The sequence below is a fragment of the Pelodiscus sinensis genome, chromosome 13, assembly GCF_052426305.1.
Source record: "Pelodiscus sinensis isolate ZL-2025 chromosome 13, ASM5242630v1, whole genome shotgun sequence".
NCBI lineage: Eukaryota > Metazoa > Chordata > Testudines > Trionychidae > Pelodiscus > Pelodiscus sinensis.
In genome coordinates this window covers 3,807,369-3,829,092 of record NC_143064.1, presented here as the reverse complement: position 1 = coordinate 3,829,092, position 21,724 = coordinate 3,807,369, and the positions used below count along the sequence as shown (strand labels likewise).

The 21,724-nt window shown below is 49.8% G+C and overlaps 1 protein-coding gene across 8 annotated transcripts in view; it reads left to right on the top strand.

Annotated features, from left to right (window-relative positions):
• Positions 1-9,083: 9,083 nt before the first annotated feature.
• MBNL3 (muscleblind like splicing regulator 3) overlaps positions 9,084-21,724 on the top strand; it is a 125,139-nt gene continuing 112,498 nt past the window's right edge. Inside the window, exon 1 of one of the 8 annotated variants that reach the window (XM_089781805.1) lies at positions 9,084-9,311. In XM_089781805.1, coding sequence (XP_089637931.1) covers positions 9,258-9,311 — 54 coding nt within the window. In that variant the 5' untranslated portion in view covers positions 9,084-9,257. Of the gene's footprint in view, positions 9,312-12,786; positions 14,419-21,724 lie in introns of those variants that run through there. The other 7 variants (XM_089781803.1, XM_089781795.1, XR_016350607.1 and 4 more) reach the window with 7 other exon arrangements.

Sequence of the window (21,724 nt, the reverse complement as noted above, 5' to 3'; positions counted from 1 at the left end):
TTTTTTGCAACAGCATCACACTGCTGACTCATATTTAGCTTGTGGTCTACTCTGACCCCTAGATCCCTTTCTGCAGGACTCCCTCCTAGACAGTCGCTTCCCATTCTGTGTGTGAGAAACGGATTGTTCCTTCCTAAGTGGAGCACTTTGCATTTGTCTTTATTAAACTTCATCCTATTTACCTCAGACCATCTCTCCAGTTTGTCCAGCTCATGCTGAATCATGACCCTATCCAGGGGATGCTAAAGGAGAACAAGGGGTTAAAAAACCCACGCCTAAGGGAACAGCGGAGCTGTGAAGAGAAGCTGCCCCCCCCAAACATACATACACACACACACACACACACACACACACACACACACACACACACACAACCACTACCACTGCCACTGCCACTACCATGGCCAAACTAAACTAAAATGCAGGCACAAGTCCTTCAGCAGAGTGGGGGCCAGGGCTGGGGAGACTTTGCCGGGCCCTGGATACTGTAAGGGGAGCTTGGCTCCGGGTCCTTGGAAGGGGTGGGGCCTCAGGGAAAGGGGCGGGGCTAGAGGCTAGCCTCCTGCAGCCAGCTCTTCAGTGCCACCCAGATGGTGCTCTGACCACTGCTGCTGCCATGGTAACAGCACGGGGGGGAGGGCCAGAGCCACAGGCCCTTTTAAATCACCAGGCCCAATTAAATTAACAGGCAGCAGGTTCCATAACATAAAGAAGTGCTTCTTCACACAGCAAACAGTCAACCTGTGGAACTCCTTGCCAGGGGATGATGTAAAGGCCAAAAGTATAAGTGGGTTCCAAAGAGAATTAGATAAGTTCCTGGAGGATAGGTCTGTCAATGGCTATTGGCCAAGATGGTCTGGAAAGCAGTCCTATGCTCCAGGTATCCCTAAAGCTCTGAGCTAGAAGTCAGGGCTAGAAGAAAGGGGATGGATCACTCGCTACGTCACCCTGTTCTGGTCACTCCCTCTGAAGCATGTGGCACCAGCCACTGTCAGAAGACGGGATCCTGGGCTCAGGGGGCTATAGGACTACCCCAGTCTGGCTGTTCTTACGTGCTGGTGAAAGGAATTTTTGGGATCAAGTCAACAGGCCTGAAAAGGTTCCATGGCAGAGAGGGACACTGTGTTTGGCTGCCAAGCGATGAGAGACACGCTGTTTAGTGGGGGTTGAAGTCCAGTGGGGGAGACACACTGGAAACGTGGCCTACATTTCTACCGGCGTGAGGCAGCAAACGAAGGCACAACGTCATAAGAACATAAGAACGGCCGTACTGGGTCAGGCCAAAGGTCCAGCTAGCTCAGTATCCTGTCTGCCGACAGTGACCAGCACCAGGTGCCCCAGAGAGGGTGGACCGAAGACAATGATCAAGTGATTTGTCTCCTGCCATCTCTCTCCAGCCTCTGACAAACAGAGGCCAAGGACACCATTTTATCCCCTGGCTAACAGCCTTTTATGGACCTAACCTCCATGAAATTATCTAGCTTCTCTTTAAACTCTGTTATAGTCCTAGTCTTCACAGCCTCCTTTGGCAAGGAGTTCCACAGGTTGACTACATGCTGTGTAAAGAAGAACTTTCTTTTATTAGTTTTAAACCTGCTCCCCATTAATTTCATTTGGTGTCCTCTAGTTCTTCTATTTAGGGAACTAATAAATAACTTTTCTTTATTCACCCTCTCCACACCACTCATGATTTTATAGACCTCTATCATATCCCCCCTCAGTCTCCTCTTTTCTAAACTGAAAAGTCCCAGTCGCTTTAACCTCTCCTCATATGGGACCCGTTCCAAACCCCTAATCATTTTAGGGGTCCCCATGGGCATTGGATCCCCCCTATTCCCTGCCAATGCGACCCACCGGCTTTGCTGCCTCCGCGTAGCCATACCTCGGTCTCATTCTGGTTGTGGGAGCGGCTCCCTGGCGCTGGTGGCCTGTGATATGCAGGAGGTCAGACTAGACTCGCGCCGGGGCCCTTCGGGTGGTAAAGAGATGAGAGGGGGAAATTCAAGTCCCTGCCCAAACCCTCCATCCAGAGCACGGAGCGATGGGGAAGCCCTCTGGGGCTGCAACTCCTGACCCTAGGCAACGAGAGGAGTTGGTCTGCCTGAATCCCTCTGCAACACCGCAAATACCCAGCCAGACACGTGGCGGCTAGGGATGTACCTGCGAGGCAGGCTGGGATATACCTGGGGTGGATATAGCTGGGATATACTTGGGCTGGGCTATACCTGGGGCGGATATACCTGGGCTGGCCTATACCTGGACTAGGATATACTTGGGTTGGGATATATCTGGGGTGGGATATACCTGGGCTGGGATATATTTGGGTTGGGATATACCTGGGGTGGGATATACTTAGGCTGGGATATTCCTGGGTTGGGATATACCTGGGCTGGGCTATACCTTCAAGGTACCAGCATCACTTCTGCTGGGCAGTGCCACTGCAGGGTTTCGGGGATGCCAAGGGCCACAATAGAAGAGCGATCGATGCTCATTTACCGCAGCTGAGACTCGGGCCAGTCAAACTCCTGCCGTTCTGCCTGAGTCTCACTCCGTGCTTCTGAATTCCTTGATGCTGAAAGTGACTCTCGGAACAGCCCCTCCACGGCTGAGGAATCCTGGCACCTGCAGCTGGGAAGCAGCTATCCAACGAGCTGGGGAAAGCTGCGGCGCCCTGTCAGCTGGGCCAGGCTCCCAATATGGGATGTGGCGTGAGTCAAAACCCTTGGAGGCCAGGGGAAGAACGGGCCGGAGAGGAAGAATAATCATGGGGGGGAGTTCCTTTCATCTGCAGAGGCTTTCCCAAACCTCCCAATGCCCCTTGCCCCGACGAGGCAGAGGTGTGGGGTTACTGCACCCAGAAAGAGGGCGGTCAGCCAGGGATTGGCAGGGGAGGGCAGCATCTGGTATCTCAATGGCTGGATCCCATGTGCATTTGGGGCTGCAGGTGGGAGCAAGGGTGCGTTCAGGAGCAGCACAATCTGGTTCTAGAGAAGGTCAGAGGAGACTGGACGCAGTTTGGAGGAGCATCGGCTTTGGGCCTGGGTCATCATTTGTGCATGTGCGTTGGATGGACGGACAGGCGGACTCTGGGCTAGAAATGTTCCCAATTTAGAATTTTCCATCTGAAAAGCCACTGGGTGAAACACAATGGCTTGTGCTGCCCGAGAAGCAGACGTTCCCGTCTCTGCATCGCACACGTGGAACGGATGAGGGAGGGTGCAGAGTGGCAGCAAAACACTGGTGCATGCGGCTTGGCGCGCGGGCGGGACGGCGTGGCCTCCACTGTACCGCACGGACTTCAAAGGGAGCTTTGGGCGTGTCAAGAATCTGGGCTTGGAGTCCCAATTATTGAATCCTGTTTAACCACCAGGTAAATGGAGGTGCAGAGGGGTGGCGGTTTGTCAGGACTGACGGCCGGGTGTCCTTACGCCCAGGCTCTTGCCCCCACTCCTGCGTGAGGGGGGAATCGTGTGTGTCATTGTAAAGAGCCTCGTTTACACGCTCAGCCTGGTGATTCAGCATTTCTGGTGTCTGCACTTGAATCAGAGCCAGCGAGCACCCGATTTCTGAGGCATGCGTAGCTTTCAGTTGTGGGGGGCCCTGCGTCTTGCAAAGAGGAATGAGATTATCAACAGGAGGCATGTGGGGGTGCAACTCCTATCAAAGCTGTGCCTCTCTCTAGGGAACGTGCTCCTAGCCTCCGAGGCAGCTCCAGGGTCTGCAGCCTGGCACTGAGCTACCCCCCCTCACGCACACTGCTGCTGGCTGGGTGGTGTTAGCCCCGCAGGAATCAGTGCGGCGTGTCATTCACCTCAGACTGCAATCGCTGGGAATCGACGGCTGTGGGCAGGCCTGTCCGTGCAGGTGTACTTTGTTCCCCAGACTCCTGTCTCCTTTTTGCCTTGGGGTGGAACGTGAATCAGGCACCACCTTGCACACTGAAACTGCCAGCCCGCCGTTCGCTAGTGCCCAGATGCCACGGGGAAGGCTGGCTGCTCTGCTAGCAGGCCCTGGGTGATGACAGGACTTTCAGTTTCCGATCTATGGGGCTGGCTATTCGTGCCGTGCACAGTCAACCTGTGGAACTCCTTGCCAGAGGAGGTTGTGAAGGCCAGAACTTTAACAGGTTCAAGGAAGAACTAGATAGATTCATGGAGATCAGGTCCATCAATGGCTCTGAGCCAAGATGGGTAGGAATGGGGTCCCCAGCCTCTGTCTGTCAGAGGCTGGAAATGGGCGACAGGAGAGGGATCACGTAATGATTCCCTGGTCTGTTCACTCCCTCTGGGGCACCTGGCACTGGCCACTGTCGGCAGACAGGACACTGGGCTAGATGGGCCTTTGGTCTGACCCAATATGACCCTCTTATGTTCTTATCCTGAGCTGAACTACTGTAACTGCCTCTAGTAACCATGCCACCTTAATTCTTGCTTTACCTCCTGCTGGGGGCAAGGCCGGTTGCTGCTGCTCTATTAGTCCTTAGCATGTATTTGTGTTATGTCTCCCATGCAGTCTGAGGCTTTCCTCTGTCTCTCCGCCCCTTGTGTGCATGGATTAATCCTCGTGGCTCTCTGTGCCGTGGGTGAGTGTCATACGCCCCATGCGGCAGGGCTAGCATGTCTAAAAGTGGCCAGTGTTTTTAGCTGCCTCCACCTGTTTCCCCCATTTGATCTCAGATATATTCCCCCAGATCACAGACTAGCTGGGAATATCTCCTCCTAAGTGACTGGCCCTGGGGCACGCCGTGAGTCAGTGGCAGACTGCAGATCTCCTGAGCCTCGTTGACAAGAACGGCCAGACTGTTCCGATTCACACCCCTGGTGGACCTTTCCTCCAGACTCGCATCTAATTCTTTTCCAGCCATTCACACTTTTTAGCCTGGCCTGCATCCCCTGGCAAAGCCTTCCGCAGGTTGACTGCAACCTATGAAACAGGGCTGCCTTCGGCTCATTTTGAACCTGCTGCCTATTAATGCCATTGGGTGATACCTTGTTCTTGTGCTATGGGAAGGGTAAAAACCATTTCCCTGTTCCCTTTCTTCGCAACATTCACGGTTTTATAGACCTCCCTCATATACCTCCCTTAGTCATTTTTTTTATAAGATGAACAATCCTACTATTTTTAATCTCTCCTAATATGGAAACTGTTCCCATGCCTCTAATCATTCTTAGCCCTTCTCTGTACTTTTTCCAACTCTAATATATCTTTTTTTTTCCTGAGAACTGTATGCAATATTCAAGGTCCCATGGATTTGTATAATGGCATTTTTATATTTTCTGTCTTATTCTCTGTCCTTTCCTAATGACTCCCAACATGCGGTTTGCTTTTTTGACTCTCACTGCACATGGTGGCTATGGCTACACTGCCGTGTTTTTGCAGAAGAGGATATGCAAATCGTGCTCTCATTTGCATATCGTCTTCTGATTCTTTTTGCGGAAGAGTTTTTGGCATTAAAAAGCCCTGTGTAGACGGGGCCACTGGTCGGAAAAGGATCTTTTTTGCAAGATCCTGTAAACCTCGCTTTTTGAGGAATAAGGGCTGTTGCAAAAAAGGTTGTATCTGACAAATCGGCCCGTCTACATAGGGCTTTTTAGCATCCAAACCTCTTCCGCAAAAAGCATTGGAAGAAGATATGCAAATGACAGTGTGATTTGCATATCATTTTCCGCAAAAAAACAGCATAGCCGTAGCCGGAGTGGTTGTTTTCAGAGCACTAGCCACAATGAGTCCAAGATCTCACTCTTGAGTAATAATAGCTCATTTGGGCCCCATCGTTTTGCTTGTATCGTCGGAATTATTATTCCCATTGTCCATTGTTTTGTATTGATCAAAAGTAACTTCATTTGGAACTCTTCACAGTCTGACTTGGACATGATAATCTTGAGTAACTTTGTCACTGGTACATACATGCACCATGACCACTGGTTCCTCTCCAGCTCTGCACATGGGTTTTCTCCAGGGCTGTGTCTAGACTGGCCAGTTTTTCCGGAAAATCAGCCGCTTTTCCAGAAAAACTTGCCAGCTGTCTACACTGGCGGCTTGAATTTCCGCAAAAGCACTGACTTCCTACTGTAAGAAATCAGTGCTTTTTGCGGAAATACTATTCTGCTCCCGTTCAGGCAAAAGTCCCTTTTGCGCAAAGCTTTTGCGCAAAAGAGCCAGTGTAGACAGCTCAGATTTGTTTTGCGCAAAAAAGCCCTGATTGCAAAAATGGCGGTCGGGGTTTTTTTGAGGAAAAGCACATCTAGATTGGCACGGATGCTATTCTGCAAAAAGTGATTTTGCGGAAAAGCGTCCATGCTAATCTAGACGCTCTGTTCTGAAAATGCTTTTAACGGAAAACTTTTCCATTAAAAGCATTTCCAGAAAATCATGCCAATCTAGACGCAGACTAGAGGTTTCAAGATGTGCACAGCCTTTGCAGCCAGCAGGTCTCCCAGTCAGCACTAGCTCCGTTATCCATATTTTTAAAATAATTAAATCCCCCATTACTGTTACCTGTCTCTTCCTGATAACAGGGTCGCCTGATTCGGTTAGACATCAGAGACATCTGTCTTTTCTTGAGGGCTAACACTTTGCCCTTGAAGTCAGTGGGAATTTTCCATTATATTCTGTGTTTCACACATTAATAAATGCTAATGTGTAACAGTGGACTCATTACAGTTTTATTAGCCCTATGTAATGCTTTTCCACTTGATAGGACTTGGCTCGGATTAATTCGTTGATTGCAACAACACAGCTGTGTGGGAGAAATAGGGGGACTGAGACTAAGCGACATGCCCTTGGCCAAATAGCAAGTCATTGTCAGAGCTGGGATTAGCTAGTCGGGGTTCACAGTTCATTGCTCAGACCATGACTCTCTATTAGCAGGGCTGTAATAAGGGTGGGGTGAACGGGATGGCTGTTCAGGTTGCAAAGCCACACAAGTAGAAAAACGGGGTGAAGAAATGCTGTAGGAAAAAAAAACACAGCAGAGGGCACAAATATGCGTGGTCATTCTGGCCTATCTCTATGAGAATATTTTAAAATGAAAACTAGTGCTTTCTTACCCCAGAGTACACGAGGCATGCATCAGTCACACACCCTGTTTCCACTCTTTAAGCCTTTGGCAAAACAACAAACAAGTTGTGAGTCTAAATGCCACATTTTCTTGAATCCATGCACACATTCCAAGACCAGAAGGGATCTTAAGAACATAATAACCCTAATGTATGAAACCAAAAGTCCATCTAGCCCAGTATCCTGTCTGCCTACAGTGGCAAATGCCAGGTGCCCCAGAGGCAATGAACAGAATAGGCAATCAAGTGATCCCTCTCCTGTCATCCGTTTCTAGCCTCTGTCAAACAGAAGCTAAGGAAGCCATTCCTACCCATCCTGGCTAATAGCCATTGATGGACCTAACCTCCATAAATTTATCTAGTTCTTTCTTTGAACCCTGTTAAAGTTCTGGCCTTCACAACATCCTCTGGCGAGGAGTTCCACAGGTTGACTGTGCGCTGCGTGAAGAAAAACTTCCTTTTGTTCGTCTTAAACCTGCTCCTTATTTATTTCATTGGGTGACCTTTCATTCTGGGGGGATGGGAGCAAGGAAATCACTTTTCCTTATTCACTTTCAGCCAGGCTGACCTTGTGTACCATAGGCCATAGAACTTCCCCACAGTAATTCCCAGAGCAGATCTTCTCAAAAAACACCCAACCTGCTTTTAAACTGGTTAGAGATGGAGAATCCACCACATCCCTCAGTCAGCTGTTCCAGAGGTTAATCTCTAATGAGGCTTTTTAAATAAAATGCTGTTTTAAAAGCTCAGTCCACGCAGGGATCCAGAAGTCAGCATTCACTGGTCACCCCAGGAGTTGCCTGTCAACACGACAAAGCTAATAAAAAAAACATTTAAAAACATGAGATTCAGGGCCTGGTCTTTGGAGAGTCTCAGTAAGAACTAGGGCTTCCTAACATCTAACGATGAGCTTCTCGTTTGCAGTAGGCAGCATACGGTCTATGGATTTAAGGTTTGCTCTCTCTCTGTTTCGTATTGTAGCTGCCTCCTCCCGTTGGGAGCTAGAATGCAATTCTTATAGCAGACTAGGAATCCAAACAACCATGGCAGCGTTCAGACCGTGGGACGGCTGCATGCCAGAACTTCACACCCTGGCACAACACGGAGGAGAAGCGTATTCAGAGGGCCCTATCGTGTCCTGGGTGCCGTATGTGCACCCGGGGAAAGAATTTCACTGTGTCTGGATCCTACGTCCCTCCAGTCAGACGGGACGAATGTGTTTGCACCACTGTTTACAGTGGAAGTAAACTGTTTTTAATAGGCACATATCTCCGTGTGTCCTGCATGCTTGAGGAAAACACCCGAGTGGGGGAGTACAGTCGATATGGGAGCAAGGAGAAGTTCCTGAGAAGTCTTAAAGAGACAATGAAGCATTAAACCCCCACACTTGTTCCAATCTTCTGGGGCTGGCAAAAGCAAGCGGTCGCCTCGTGGGCCCTGTTTGGATAGAGGTGTGGGGATCTCAAAGCTGCGGCTAACTCTGTCAGGCATGTGGGGTAGCCCCAGGGGCTCAGGTAGGGAGGGCAGCCAGTGCCCTCTCGGGGTTGGGTGCCTTTGCGCCTACTGGAGGGCGTGTGGTGACGGGGCTTTCTCCAGAAGGGGACTGAATGCAGGAGGAGTCGGGGAAGGGGTGAAGGGAAGTTACCTTCCCCACAGGCACCGTCCTATGGCAACTGGGCCCTGCCCGCTAGCTCTTGCCGGCTTTTGCCACGGCTCACCCAGCTCTTGCCCGAGGGCGCACTGGGGGCACCCCCTTACTCTCACCTCTGGGTGGGGGTGACTCTCCCTGCAATTCAAGGGAAGGTTATTTTTGGGGGGGGGCTCATCTTGCTGACTCGCGTGTTACCCCCGCAGTGGCTCTCCCGGGGGTGCCCCCATCGTGTTGCGGGGGGGGGGGTCCAGCCCCCCGACTGGCGGCCAGGGGGGCTCGCCGTCTGCGTCCAGCGCCGCACTGGGCGAGCGGGGCGGCTGCTGGCTGGCCGGAGGGGAGGCGCGTCCCGCCCCGTCCCGCCCCGCCGGGCTCCGGCGCGCCGCGCCCCACCCCAGAGCTGCTCGCACGGCGCGGGGGGCGGGCTGGCGCGGGGCGCTCGCTGCGGCGGCGAGTCGGGGAAGCCCGGGCTGTAAGATGGCGGCACCCAGCCTGCGCCCCTGCTAGGAGCTCGCTTTGCGCCGCTTCGGCTTCTGCCCCGGCCCCCTGGCATGCAGCGCCGGGCCCTCCGCGCCTGGGTCGAGCTGTCGGCGGAGAAGCGCCAGGTAAGGCCGGGGCGGGTGCGGGGCCGGGAGCAGCCTTTGTGCGCCCCGCCGGGTGCGCTGCGCTGCGCTGCCCCCGAGCGCTCCGGGCTGGGCAGGCGGCGCGCCGTGGGGAGCGCGGAGAGGCACCGTCCGTGCGCCCTGGGCGCATCGCCTCGCTCCGCCGGGCAGCCCTAGTGCCGGGCGCGGCCTCGGCTCCTGGGGATTCCTTGGGGGGGGGGGGACGCGCCCGCGCCCTGGCTGCGCCCCGGGGGCCGGCACTAACCCGGCAGGGCAGGCTCTGGTCGGGGGCAGGCTCTGGTCGGGGGGCAGGCGCGCTTTGGAAAGGGCTCCCGGCGGGGAGAGTCTGGAAAATGCCCCGGCCTGTTCTTCCCCCCTCCTCCCCCGCTTGATTTCTGCCAAACGGGTGCGAATTGTGGGGCGGCCCCCGGTGTGACTCCAGGAGTCGGGGCTAGGGGGAGAGCGATGGATTGATTTCTGGGGGGGCTCCAAGCAGGACATGCGCATTTGGCCAGTCGTGCCACCGCACTGGAGTCTGCCTAGAAACAAAGAAGCCCCAGCCGGCGAAGTTGAAGTTGGCTCTTCGGGGGGGGGGGGGGGGGGGGAGTCTGCATCACTGGATCTGGGCAGAGTTGGAAGCAGGAAGCCTCTAGAGTCGCTGTTTTTTTCCTATCTGCAGGTAGCACCCCCTCCCCCCCACCCCCCCGGAAGGCCAGTCTACGCATTTCTGCAAGCGTGCAGCCATGACACGACTTCTCCCATTTGCACATTTTCTCCCTGCTGGTCTGACAGTTGTCAGGAGGCGGTGCCTTCTCCCGGTTCCTCCTCTTTGCTGAATCACTCAGGCGCTCTGGCTCCATGGAGCCTGTGCTCCAGGAAGAATATTCCCCATAGATGTCAGGTGACGATAAAACAACACCAGAAGGACATGTAAACGGCCTGTTCGCGTTAAATCGGCCCCGGATGCAGAGTTAGTCGACAGCCGTGGGATACCAGCAGCAGCTGCGGTAGCAAACTAGTCACAGTATTCTGAAAATGTAAATAGTTTTGTGAGCTGACTAGTCACGCTCATCCGGGCACACAGCCACACGTGGCTAGCGTGCTGGACAGCACGGTTCTACAGGGAAGGGAGCGTTTCTCTTCGCAGCAACGCTAGGTGTCAGGTAGTTTCATGTTTAAAATGTTGAATGGCAAAATTCCAGCTGCGTAATGAGGACCCCCTGGCACCGGGATAGTGAACTTGGCTCGCTTTGGGGGTCTGAAACTGCACCCCTCACTCTTGGATGGAATCCTTTCTCATTTAAGTAACCCCACTAAATACAATGCAGGGTCAAGATCTGCATGGGTAAAGCGTGGGGTGAATGCGTGGCACCCTATGAGCACCACAACACTGCCGCGTGGTTTACGCTGACAAGCGTTCGAACGGCCCTGTGCCACGACTTGTGGATTTGCGTAAAACCAGACAGTGAAATCGGTTTGGTGGCCAGTTCCAGGAAATTCTGTTTGATGGCAAGGAAATACTTTTTGCTGCCTGGTCCTGAAATGGTCTTAGTCGTTCTGCAGGTTTTCGCCTATCCACACAGAGAGAGCTGGACGTGAGCAGCACGATGGGGTCAGAAACTTTGGGACCAGATTAAATGACAGCACTTGTTGGACATGTAATGTGACCCTGTAATTAGAGTGAGGGAATAGCCTATGCCCTGTTAAAGCGATCAAGTGACAGAGTTGGAGTGGCCTAAATCAAGCCAGGTTCTGCTGGGATTATGCCGTGGCAGAGCCAATGCAGTTAAGTTTCCATAAGGCAGCTTCCCTGAGGTCGAGTTGGGGTTTTCTGCCCTTTGAATACTCACTGTTCAGGTAGTACGTGTCTGTCCACTTTGGAGTTTGCGTGGTTCTTTCAGTGGCACGCTTCAGGCCTGAGCACGGCTGGCGTGGTTACAAATGGGGGCTCAAGTCCTGCTCCTGCAGACACTGGGCCCGAGGAGCTCAAGGACGGCAGGAAGCTACCTCCAAACTTGTCTCCGTATCCAAGGTGAAGGGAATTAGTTTGCCAGAACACTTGCTGGCTCTGCTGGTTGAGTGTGCCGCAGGAATCCTAGAGTCACAGGCACCCACGCGCGGAAATGTCAGATGCGCAGCCTCTTCCTGGCGGGTGAAAGTCCACGCGGTCGGGCAGGTTGGCGCACGTTTGCCGGGTGATTGTATCGCTCCGATACAGGACCCGTGGCAGTCGTATTACGTGCCGTTTCAAAACGCTTTGCCCAGTCAAGGAGGGATGGTTCCAGAGTTGCTTAGGCCATGGCGTACGTCTGCCTGCATTATTGCAGGGTGAGCACCTGTGAAGTCCGGCTCCTGACTTCAGAGCCTATGAGAACATTTTAAACAGGGCCCTGAACTGATCTAAAAGTCGAGGAGGATGCCGCTCGGGTTTATCGATTCCTCCCTTCCGTGCTTCCTGGTGCATTCACCCCAGTCAAGGGCAGTGAGTACAGAGCCATGAGGCCCTGGGAGAAGGTGGGTCCTTGTTTTTATCCCTCCTCTCTCCCTTCCCATGAGCAGAGGGCTGCAGCAGTGTTGGTTGCTCTCCTGGCCTCTCGCCCTGCAGCTATATTCCCTCAGCCTGCTGCTGGGCCAGTTGCTACAGGGAGCGCAGAGCCTGAAGGACAGGGAGACCGGGGAGCGATCTTCAGTGAGGTTCTGCCGGTGCCCGGTGCTTTAGGAAGTAGGGAGATGGGGTTACCATCACACCATGGCATTGTGAGGTTCCAGGTTCATTCTTTCTCTGATCAGTTTTTCTCCATTTGCAAGGTACAGGATGATTTTCTTGGCGCCAGCCTGTCAGACTTGGGCAGGGATCTGAAAATCAAGCTGTTTCCCTCCCTCCCCGCCTTTGTCACAAGGACCAGTCATAGCGACTCCATTGCCAGAATTTGGTGGACGACATGGGCGGGTGATGCCCGAGGCAGAACAACAATCCAGTTAATTCCCCTCTAGTTCTAGCAGGAGTAAAAATTAGCTTGAGCCGTGGGGGCCAACAGTTGTGTGACTCACGCTGGGAGCAGACGCTGTCTTTGCACCATCGCTTTGCTGATGGCATTCAGAGTCACGCGTGGAAACTGAGCAGTGTTAGGAATTCTACACTACCCGCTGAAAGGGCAGTTGTGTGCTCCAAAGCAGGATTTGCCTAGACATCTGGATTTACACGAGAGGAATGAATAGAGGCTCTATTCCTCGCTCCGAAAACCAAAAGCTTCAGGGGGTAGCCGAGTGAGTCTGTAACTGGAAACACTTAAAAGACAACAAATCATCTAGCAGCGCTTTAAAGACTAACAAAACGTGTAGATGGTACCATGAGCTTTCGTGGGTACAACCCACTTGTTCAGAGGACTGGAGTATTAGAAGTCCAGATCCAAGAATAAATAAAGAAAGGCACCTTCCCTTATTTATTCTTGGATCTGGCCTTTAATACTCCAGTCCTCTGAACAAGTGGGTTGTACCCACGAACGCTTGTGATACCATCTGCATGTTTTGTTCGTCTTTAAGGTGCTGCTAGACTATTCGTTGTTCTGAAAACCAAGTCCAGAACAGTAGAGTAGCTGCCTCCTGTAGATCTGACCTCCATCTCCCCACATCCAACCCTCCGTCCCCCTTCAGCCAAAAATTTGTTCCAGCAAAGCATAAGAACATTTCAGAACACACCCTAAATGTCTGAGCAAGAAAATAAGCGTAGAAGGGGGCGGGTATCCTGTTTTTTTGGAAAGTATGTTTTTGTCCTTAGTCATGTAGATGCTCCCGAGCTCAACTCCCTCTTGATTTGCTTACGTGCTTTCCATAAGTAAAATTACACTGAGAGAAATTCTATAATGCTTCAGTAATTATTCTCTTACCTGACAAGGAAACAAATAGCTCCTGCAGCTTGCATGGCTTGTTGATAACATTCGCTAAGGTTTTCTTTCTCTCTTTTTAATACACGTGCTGTACGCTACCAGCCAAGGCATACCCCTGTCTCTTTGACAGCCCTCTTGCCAGCATAACCTCTGAATCAGGGTCTAGCTTAGACACACACTCAGCTCCTTTGCTTCCGTGTGCTCAGGTGCTTTTCTGAATTAGTATCTAATTGGCGTCCGATACATTGCGGCAGTGCAGCGGTTGTTTGTTCAAAAGGGCCACCCGCTCTTGTTTTTCTGGGTTAAACGCTCGTCAGGGCCTGTGCTTTCACACTCAGAAGAGAGGTGAGACGAGACTAGTGTCTGCAAATATTTTCGCCCCCCCCCCAGCTTGTTGTGAAGGACGTTGCGCAGGTCTGATTCTTCTGCTCTCACCTTGAGTAGTACCGCATAGTTAGCGCCCTCCATTTAAACGGGACATCTTCCTGAGTAAGGCTCCACTCTGCTTGAGTAAGAGTGGCAGAATCTGGCTGTGTGCTTTTGAAAGAGCGCGCACAGGGATACGCAGCGGAAAAACTAGTCTTTAGGGGATGGTGTTTTATGTCGAAGGGCTTCTGAACGCATAAAATCGGGGAGAATGCGCCTGTGTAATCCGATCTGCTCTTGAAAGCCTTGCAGAGGGGCCGCATGCGGCAGACATAAGCTGTGTCAATAAGAACTCTATTCAGTCTCTGAAAACAGCCTCGTGATTGGGGCTTGATTGGCAGCCTTCCTAAGGGAGGGCCCTTTATGAGTAAAAGCTTGGATTTTTGGCGGCACTTCTGACTGACTCGGCTGCTTTTGCAGCCTCCCATTTATTGTTCTTTTCTCCGCGCGGTACGCTTGGATTTCAGAACTGCTTGGGGGAGCGGTGGGAATGTCATGTGCCGGTAGCATGAGTGCAAAGAAGGTTTCCTTTCTCACAATGCAGCTCCTTAGCCAAAGCAGTTTGTAGGAAAGAGAAGGTGGCAGAGTTAGAAGAATACGAGGTAGGAGTTGAAATTACCGTGTGTGAGGAGAGAACATTCATGTGTGCTACTCGTGGTGTGCTAATTACTGTATAAAGCACATGCTCTTATGAAAGTCAGAGATCGTGTGGAATATATATTTATACGCCCTCATGCACGCTCTGCCTGGCTTTATACAAGCTAGTGAGAAACCCAGAAAAGGATTAAAAGTGTAAGGTGAGTTTCTACTCTCATCATAAATATGGTCGCGCTCAGTTGGCATTGCAAAACCAGAACCTGGCTCACTCATTTCTTCTTTCAACGCCAGAAAACCTGGCTCTTAAGTGGTGAAGCATTTTACTACCTGGTGCTTAATCTTTTAAAATCGTGTCAGTTCTATCTGCTCGCACTAATAAAACAGTCGTGGAAGCCTGTGCGAAAGCAGGATTTTAATTAAAATGTTGAATTTAAAAGGCTTCGGTTTTGTGTGTGCCGTGCGCGTAAAGGGCAGCTCTTGGGGCAGAGCCAACGTTTGTTCGAGTGAGCGTATGAAGCCAGTTTATTTGGCATTCAGGGAGGGTCTTTTGCAAAAGACACTCACAATGTGGCTAGTCTGCTTCATTTTTGTTCAAATGCCGAGTTAGTCTGTAACTGGAAAAACTTAAAAAACAGCAGATCGGCTAGCAGCACCTTAAAGACTAACAAAACATGTAGAGGGTATCCTGAGCTTTTGTGGGTACAACCCACGTTTGTTGCAAGTTTTGTGGTCCGTCTGGGTGTTTGTCTGAAAGCTCCTGGTGTCAAACTGGGTGAGAAAAAAGAAAACTTTGTAGTTGCGTCCAAAAAAAAAAAAAAGACAGCTTGAAAACATGAACATAAAGCTCAAATGGCAAAGAAAAGGACTCCCGAGTTATTTTTTTTAAAACAAAGTTCATGGTTTTTAAGTCAATTCCATGACTAGCTGAGGCCACGCTGATGATTTTAAATGCCTGGGTTTGGCAAGGCTGGTGTCCTTACAGAAAGCCCTGGATTCTCGGCCGCTGTAAGTTAGCATAGCTGCCTGGAAGCCGGTGGAGTTGCCTCAGTTTGTCCCAGCTGAGCGTCTAGCTCTGTGAAAGTTGCACCATTCTTGCTGTAGGATGGAAGCCTCCCAGTTTGGCCCGTTTCTCTCGAGTGACTTGGATTTACTTGAACCCCCTCTTATGGACGTGAACATCAAATTCCTATTGCTTTCAGTGAGGATCAGGCCTTAAGAAAACAGCATGCAAAACAGTCGGGGCAGTCATGAACTGTGACAAGCAATGACAGGAAATGCTGGTTTCTCCGCTCTGGCTCGTAACTCGGTGAGGCCGCAGCTGGGTAATTTGTTTTTACTTCCTGTTCCCAATCTGTTTGGGTCAAAGGCAGCAGTGTTTTTCCATATAAAGATGTTTGGCTTTATTCTGCAAGGCAGCAATAAATCTGACACCAAGTACAACATGTTTCTTACATTTCAGAGTCTCTGCAATGCAGCCACTGACTTGAATTTGGACGGTGAAGCCTGTATTTGTGCTTTTAGAGGGTCAGGGCTACGCTGGCATTTTTTAAATGGCAGAAAGCTGAATATTTTTTATTTAAAAAGCCTTTTAAATCACACCCAGGGGCTTTCCAGACTTGGCTTTGCTTGGGACTCCCTGAGAGATGTTGGGAAAGTGCCATGAGGATCATACCGCCTTGGTTCATGGGACTTACTTCATTAATATTTGTGACATGTGGAAGGTGCTATCAAAGTGCAGAGGCTTAAACAATGATGGACCAAACTCTGCGGTCTCACCAAGCAAAGCTCCGGTTGTCCCTTGGCTTTTTTTCTGATCCCTTGATGGGCTGGTCATTAAAGTAGCAATAAAGCTTGGAATGCCGAGAGAGAAAATGTCCAAGATTTATTGACCGAGAACCCTCCTCGGGCAGGTGGAGAACATAACATGAGAGCTTTAATTTATCTCGCTCTCAAAATATGTTCAACCAAAAATGGTGTCATACCCTCACTTTGGTGGAGGTCTCCCTGGGACACTCGACTCTGAGAGCGAGAGCGCAAGAGCTCTCTCCAGTCAGGTTTGGACTGTGTAATGAGCTTGGAGGACTTTTCTCAAAAGGTACCATCACGAAGGAGAGGCCCCGATTTTTAACGGACTTGAATAGTTTTTCATGTTGCACTGATCACATGACACGATATTTCCAAAGACCTGGTGGAGCCTTTTGTTCAAATTCCAACTTCTTACCTGCGTGACCCAAGGGCATTTGGGGTTCTGGTGAGAATGATCAACTTCTAAAATGTAAATAAAAAAGTAGAATTTTTGCATATTAGCCATAAAATATTCCTCTCATAAAATATTTCAGAAAAAGTTTTCTCACACTCCCAGATGTTAATTGTCTGATTAATTTCTGCCCACAGCTTCATCACACAGCATCCTCTACCCACCTAACAGCTCACTTAAAGGTCCAGGTAGTGTCAGGGCAGGCATTGGCTGGCTCTTCTCTGCCTGCCTGATACAGTCCCAGAGTCTATGGGACTGTATGGTATGCAGCTACCTGGTCCAGTTCTGCCTCTGCCGGTCTGGCACAGTCTTGTGAAGCTAGCTCTGTACCAGTGTTCCTTGTAATCTGCACAGGAGAGATTCAAATGCCGCCCAGTTGATTAGCAGAGAGCCCACAGCTAGGTTTTGTTTCTAGTGGTGGTGCACATTCACACATTGCACCAGAGCACATAAAAATTTATTCTGCACATGGATGGGAACGGATGGAAACGATTAGAGGGAACATTGCTCTGTACCATTACTATTCAAGCCTCATCTACTTCTGCAGAATCTCTGTCCACAGGGTTCAGAATATGCTGGTGGAGAGGAGGGAGAGGGCCCTTGGGTAGAGCGCCCTCTTGCGGCTGGGCACATAGACCAGTTCTCTCATCCTAAGAGAATTTTTGAGGTTTTGAATTTTTTTCCCTCTTGAACTGGGATGAAATGTTGAAATCTCTAAAACTTTCATGAACAAAAATCTGAAAGAAAAAAAAATCCAGGTTGGGTCAAACCAAACTTTTGGTCTTATTTCCCCCGCGCCCCTCTCCTCCCACCTTTATATTAAAAAAAAAATCCATATAAATTAACTTAAATTTCAAATAAAAATATTTGGATCTGAAAAATGAAACAGTTTCATTTTGGTTTTTGTCCAGATACTTTCCACAGTGAGGAAAAACACAATCAAAATCGGCTTTCATGTAAACAGTTTTGGTTTTGACAAATTGGCATCTGTGATGGAAAAATGCATCCATCGAAACATTCCTAATGAGTCCTACACCCCATCTCTCAGACAGCCCCCTCGACTCTGCCCTTCTTTACACAAAGTCCCATGCTCCATCCCTGCAGGGCCTGCCTTGGGCGGTAGGTCCTCCAGCCCGGCCCTCGTCTGCATTGCAGAGTGGAGAATTGACTACAAAGCTATTGTGCATCATTTAAAATTTGCCCTTTGGAGTCCATGGGCAATAGCTGCAAAGATATTAGATAAATAGACGCTGTTAAGTAGCAGCACATCATCAGTTCTGTGCCACGTGAGGGTTGGAAAGTTACGCCTGTAAAAGGACCCTGACATCCACAGAGAAGCCCAGAGTGATCTTGGGTGTGTCTACTAATTGACTACTTTGCTGGTTGTCCAGTGCTGTGTCGTCAGATTGCAGCTGAAAAGCAACCAGTGTGTGCTGCTAAGGAGACACTGGCATTTGTAAACTCAGCCCCGCACCGGGGTTTGGAATTGACTCGCGTCCCGACTTCCTGCATCAGATAGAAACAGAGCTCCGTGCCGCTGTGAAATGCAGAAACCAGGGGATTTAGAAACCGCCTCAGATAGAGGGCTCAGTTCGTGGCCTGCCACCTGCCGAAGGATCAGGCTGTATTGACGGGGTTCCGCTCCTTGGAAGCTGCTGTATTTTTAAATTAGAAATGATCAAACAATGCCACAAGGGTAGTAACTTATCGATGAATATGAGCGGTGCTTAATGTAGCTGTAAGCTGCTGCTGAAAGAAGGTCAAATACCTTGTTATCGGCAATGAGTGTGCATTTGAAACCCATACAACGGACAGCTTAGTAGCGGTGGGACTGAGTTTGCATTATTGAATCAGCTCCACCGTTTGTCTGTCGCAAGCGATCATCCACACGGCCCGGTGTTACAGGCTTCCAGATTGATGTGTTTGCCTGACTTTGCTTTCCCTGTTCCTGAATGTGTAGCACGCAAGCAGTCAGCCCTGGCCGTGGGAAGCCTCTTGGATTCCTTAGGGGTCTGCCTTGAGGTGGCAATCCACCCAGATGCATGCACTGAAGAATGGAGACCCTCACTTGGGGTATGCAGTGCTATCACACAGCGTAACAGCGAGCATGGGAAGGTATACTGGGAATCGTTTTCAACTGCAAAACAAGCTGCAGTCTCTAGTAGCTAATCTCTCAATCTCAGGCATGCCGATACACACAGACCGACCTTCTAGGACACAAGAATCAAATCATCACCTTAAAATAATCTTTTTATTACAAAACAAAAGATAAACTTGATAAAGCCTGCTTGATTTCTGGCTGTTACAGAGCAACTAAGGAGAACAAATTAAAACACAGGGAAAAGTCTCTGGGCGCAGTGCTAGATGGTAAATGGGGAGGGGAGGCACAGACTCACACAGAGCTATTCAAACCAAACCACAAAATAAAGAAAACACGACTAGATTCACTTTTCCTTTTACTTCCAATTTTCTCTTTGTTCAGTCCACTCCCATGCCCCAAATTCCTTGGAGACATGGTATTCCTGCCTGAGTTTGCATCATTCTGGCTGTGTCTACACTGGGCAACTTATTCCAGAAAATCAGCCGCTTTTCCGGAATAAGCTGCGAGCTGTCTACACTGGCCCTTGAATTTCCGGAAAAGCAACGACGCTCTACTGTACAAAATCAGCTGCTTTTCCGGAAAAACTATTCTGCTCCCGCTCGGGCATAAGTCCTTATTCCGGAACACTGTTCCGGAAAAGGGCCAGTGTAGACAGCCCAGTAGTCTTTTCCGGAAAAGCGCGTCTACATTGGCCACAGATGCTTTTCCGGAAAAAGGGCTTTTCCGGAAAAGCAGCCTGCCAATGTAGACGCTCCTTTTCCGGAAAAACTGAAAATGGAATAGTATTCCGTTTTAAGCAGTTCCAGAAATTGATGCCAGTATAGACACAGCCTCTGTGTCTTTCAACTCCTGGTTTATCTCTCCCACACAAAGAAAGCAGGCAAGGATCTATATCCAATTCAGATTTCATCCCTCTATCTCGATTGGTTCTCCTGGCCCCTGGCCAACAACTTTGCTTCCTGCCTGAGTTTAACCCCTTAGTAACGGGTGCTGGTCAGCATCCCCCCTGTCCATTACAAATGTAGAGAAGGGAGTTCATTCGATTCTCAACTTTCACCCCTCGTGAGCTGAACTTACCATCTGATTTCAGTCACGAGTGAAATGAGTTTTTGACACCAGCGTGTGTTACAGAATGGCCATGCGCTTGGGGCTGGGCTAGCAATCTATGGCAGGGGTTTCCAGTTTGTTTAGAGAGATGTTGGTGGCTCTGGCAGCTGTCCAGCTTGATGGATACACATTTTGATGAGGAGCTGTTTTTAGAAAGTCACGTGGCAAATGCTCCTGAAGGAAAAGAGAGGACCCAGAATGAAATTTAAAAAACTTCAGAGCACCAAGAACAAAAGTTCCCCTGTGGTGTTGGTGATAGGGATGTCGTAGAGATTGAAAGTTTCTAGTGTGACACTCTCTGGTCCAGCAACATCCGTGGTCCGGCATGATTTGAGTTTGCCAGATGTCCACTGATCATGGGTGTGGCCAAGTTTCCTGCAGTCCCATAGAGTTTGTTTGCAGCCCTGACTCTCAGTGCTCTGTGCTGTTATTTAGCACTAATTTTCCCCCTAAATGTCTTCCACTGTTTACTGGGCTCTTGGAAGTGTTGGTAATGCTGCTAGACAATACCGACCTCCCGTGGTTTGGCAAATTCCCTGGTTTGGCCCTGTTAGATCCTGAGGATGCCAGACTAGAGAAGTTCAACCTGAAGCAGTGTCTGAGTCTTAGCTAATGACACTGCTGGTAAAGACAAGCGAGACTGGGATAGAATGCAGACACTGAATATCGTAAATAGTAAAAGTACATGAAATGTTCAGAGAAGTGTTACTGGTAGTTTTGTACCGTAATAAGGATATCTATTTGGAATGTGTAAACTCTCTTAGCTGGGCACTTTCCCTTTCTAATGTAGAGCTGTGTTAATATGTGTCGATGTTGTTCCCATTCCTGGACCTGTTTTTAGATTGTGAGCCCCCCCGAGCACACGCTGTCCTCATTTTTTAGAAAGCATCAACCAAGTAAATGGTGCGACTATAAATCCGTAACGGTAATAAATGAATGTATCCATAGTAAGGGATCAGCCCTTTCTAAGCAAACCGATTATTAACATGTTGGCTCAGGCCCTTGGTTTGTCATCAGGACGTGAGTATGTGAAGCCCATGTAAAACTGTGGCTTTTCTTAGATTTCTCCAAACCAAATCTCAGGCGAGTGATTTCAGAAAGCAAGTCCCTTGAGCGAAGGGCTGCTACGGAGGATTGCTGGCGTCTTTAACAGGTTCGCTGGCACAGAGCAGCTTTCCAGCTGAAATACCAGCTGAGAAATAAGGCTCCACCAGCCCGGATGCAGTAATGAAGGGGGCTGGCTGGTGGCCTGACCTTGGGATTCTTGCTGCTTGAGAGAGCAGGAATGAAGGATTCTGTGTGTAGTGGTAACGTGTGGGGCGGATGGCTGTGTTTGGGGAATATCAGACCCCTTCCGCGGGGCGCATGCTCGCTGGAATGCGGCTCGTTTTCCACAGGCAAGGACCCGTTCTCAATGGGAACGGTTTGCTTTGTTGTCGTTCATGTAGATGTAGGCGGGAGGGCCAGGCATCCAGGAAGAGAGCTGAAAACGCAGAGGAGAATTAAACCATGAAATCTGCTTGATCATGACCCGAATCTCCTAATCGCAGCCTTGCAGAAGTGAAGCGGGAGAGGGCTTTATGTTTGTCAGGGTTAGGCAGAGGGCAGGCTGTGATCGTTTGGTCGGGACAGATTCTTTATGTAAGAAAATAAACATCCCCCACTCCACCTCCCTGTGTTAGAGCTCATAAATCCAGACAGCCAAAGAAACTTGATTACAAATAAGGACTTCGACTTTAATAGTAACTAAACCCTTGGTGTGTGGCATAGAATGAAGTACGCTACATCATTAACCCCTGGTTTTGATCACTCTTATAAGGGAAACATGGCTGCCGGAGGTCCTCCTTCATGAAAACCCATAAGCATATGCCTAAATCTCACTGAAGGCAAAGGATTTTGGTACAGGCTTAAGTACTTTCCTAAATCAAGGCCTTAATTTGAACATATCTTTGTGGCTTTAGATTAGCGCTTTTTATTGAATTTCAGGTGTGATTCAGCTCTCTTTTATTCTTTTAACCAAAGGAATGATCTTTCCTGGTGT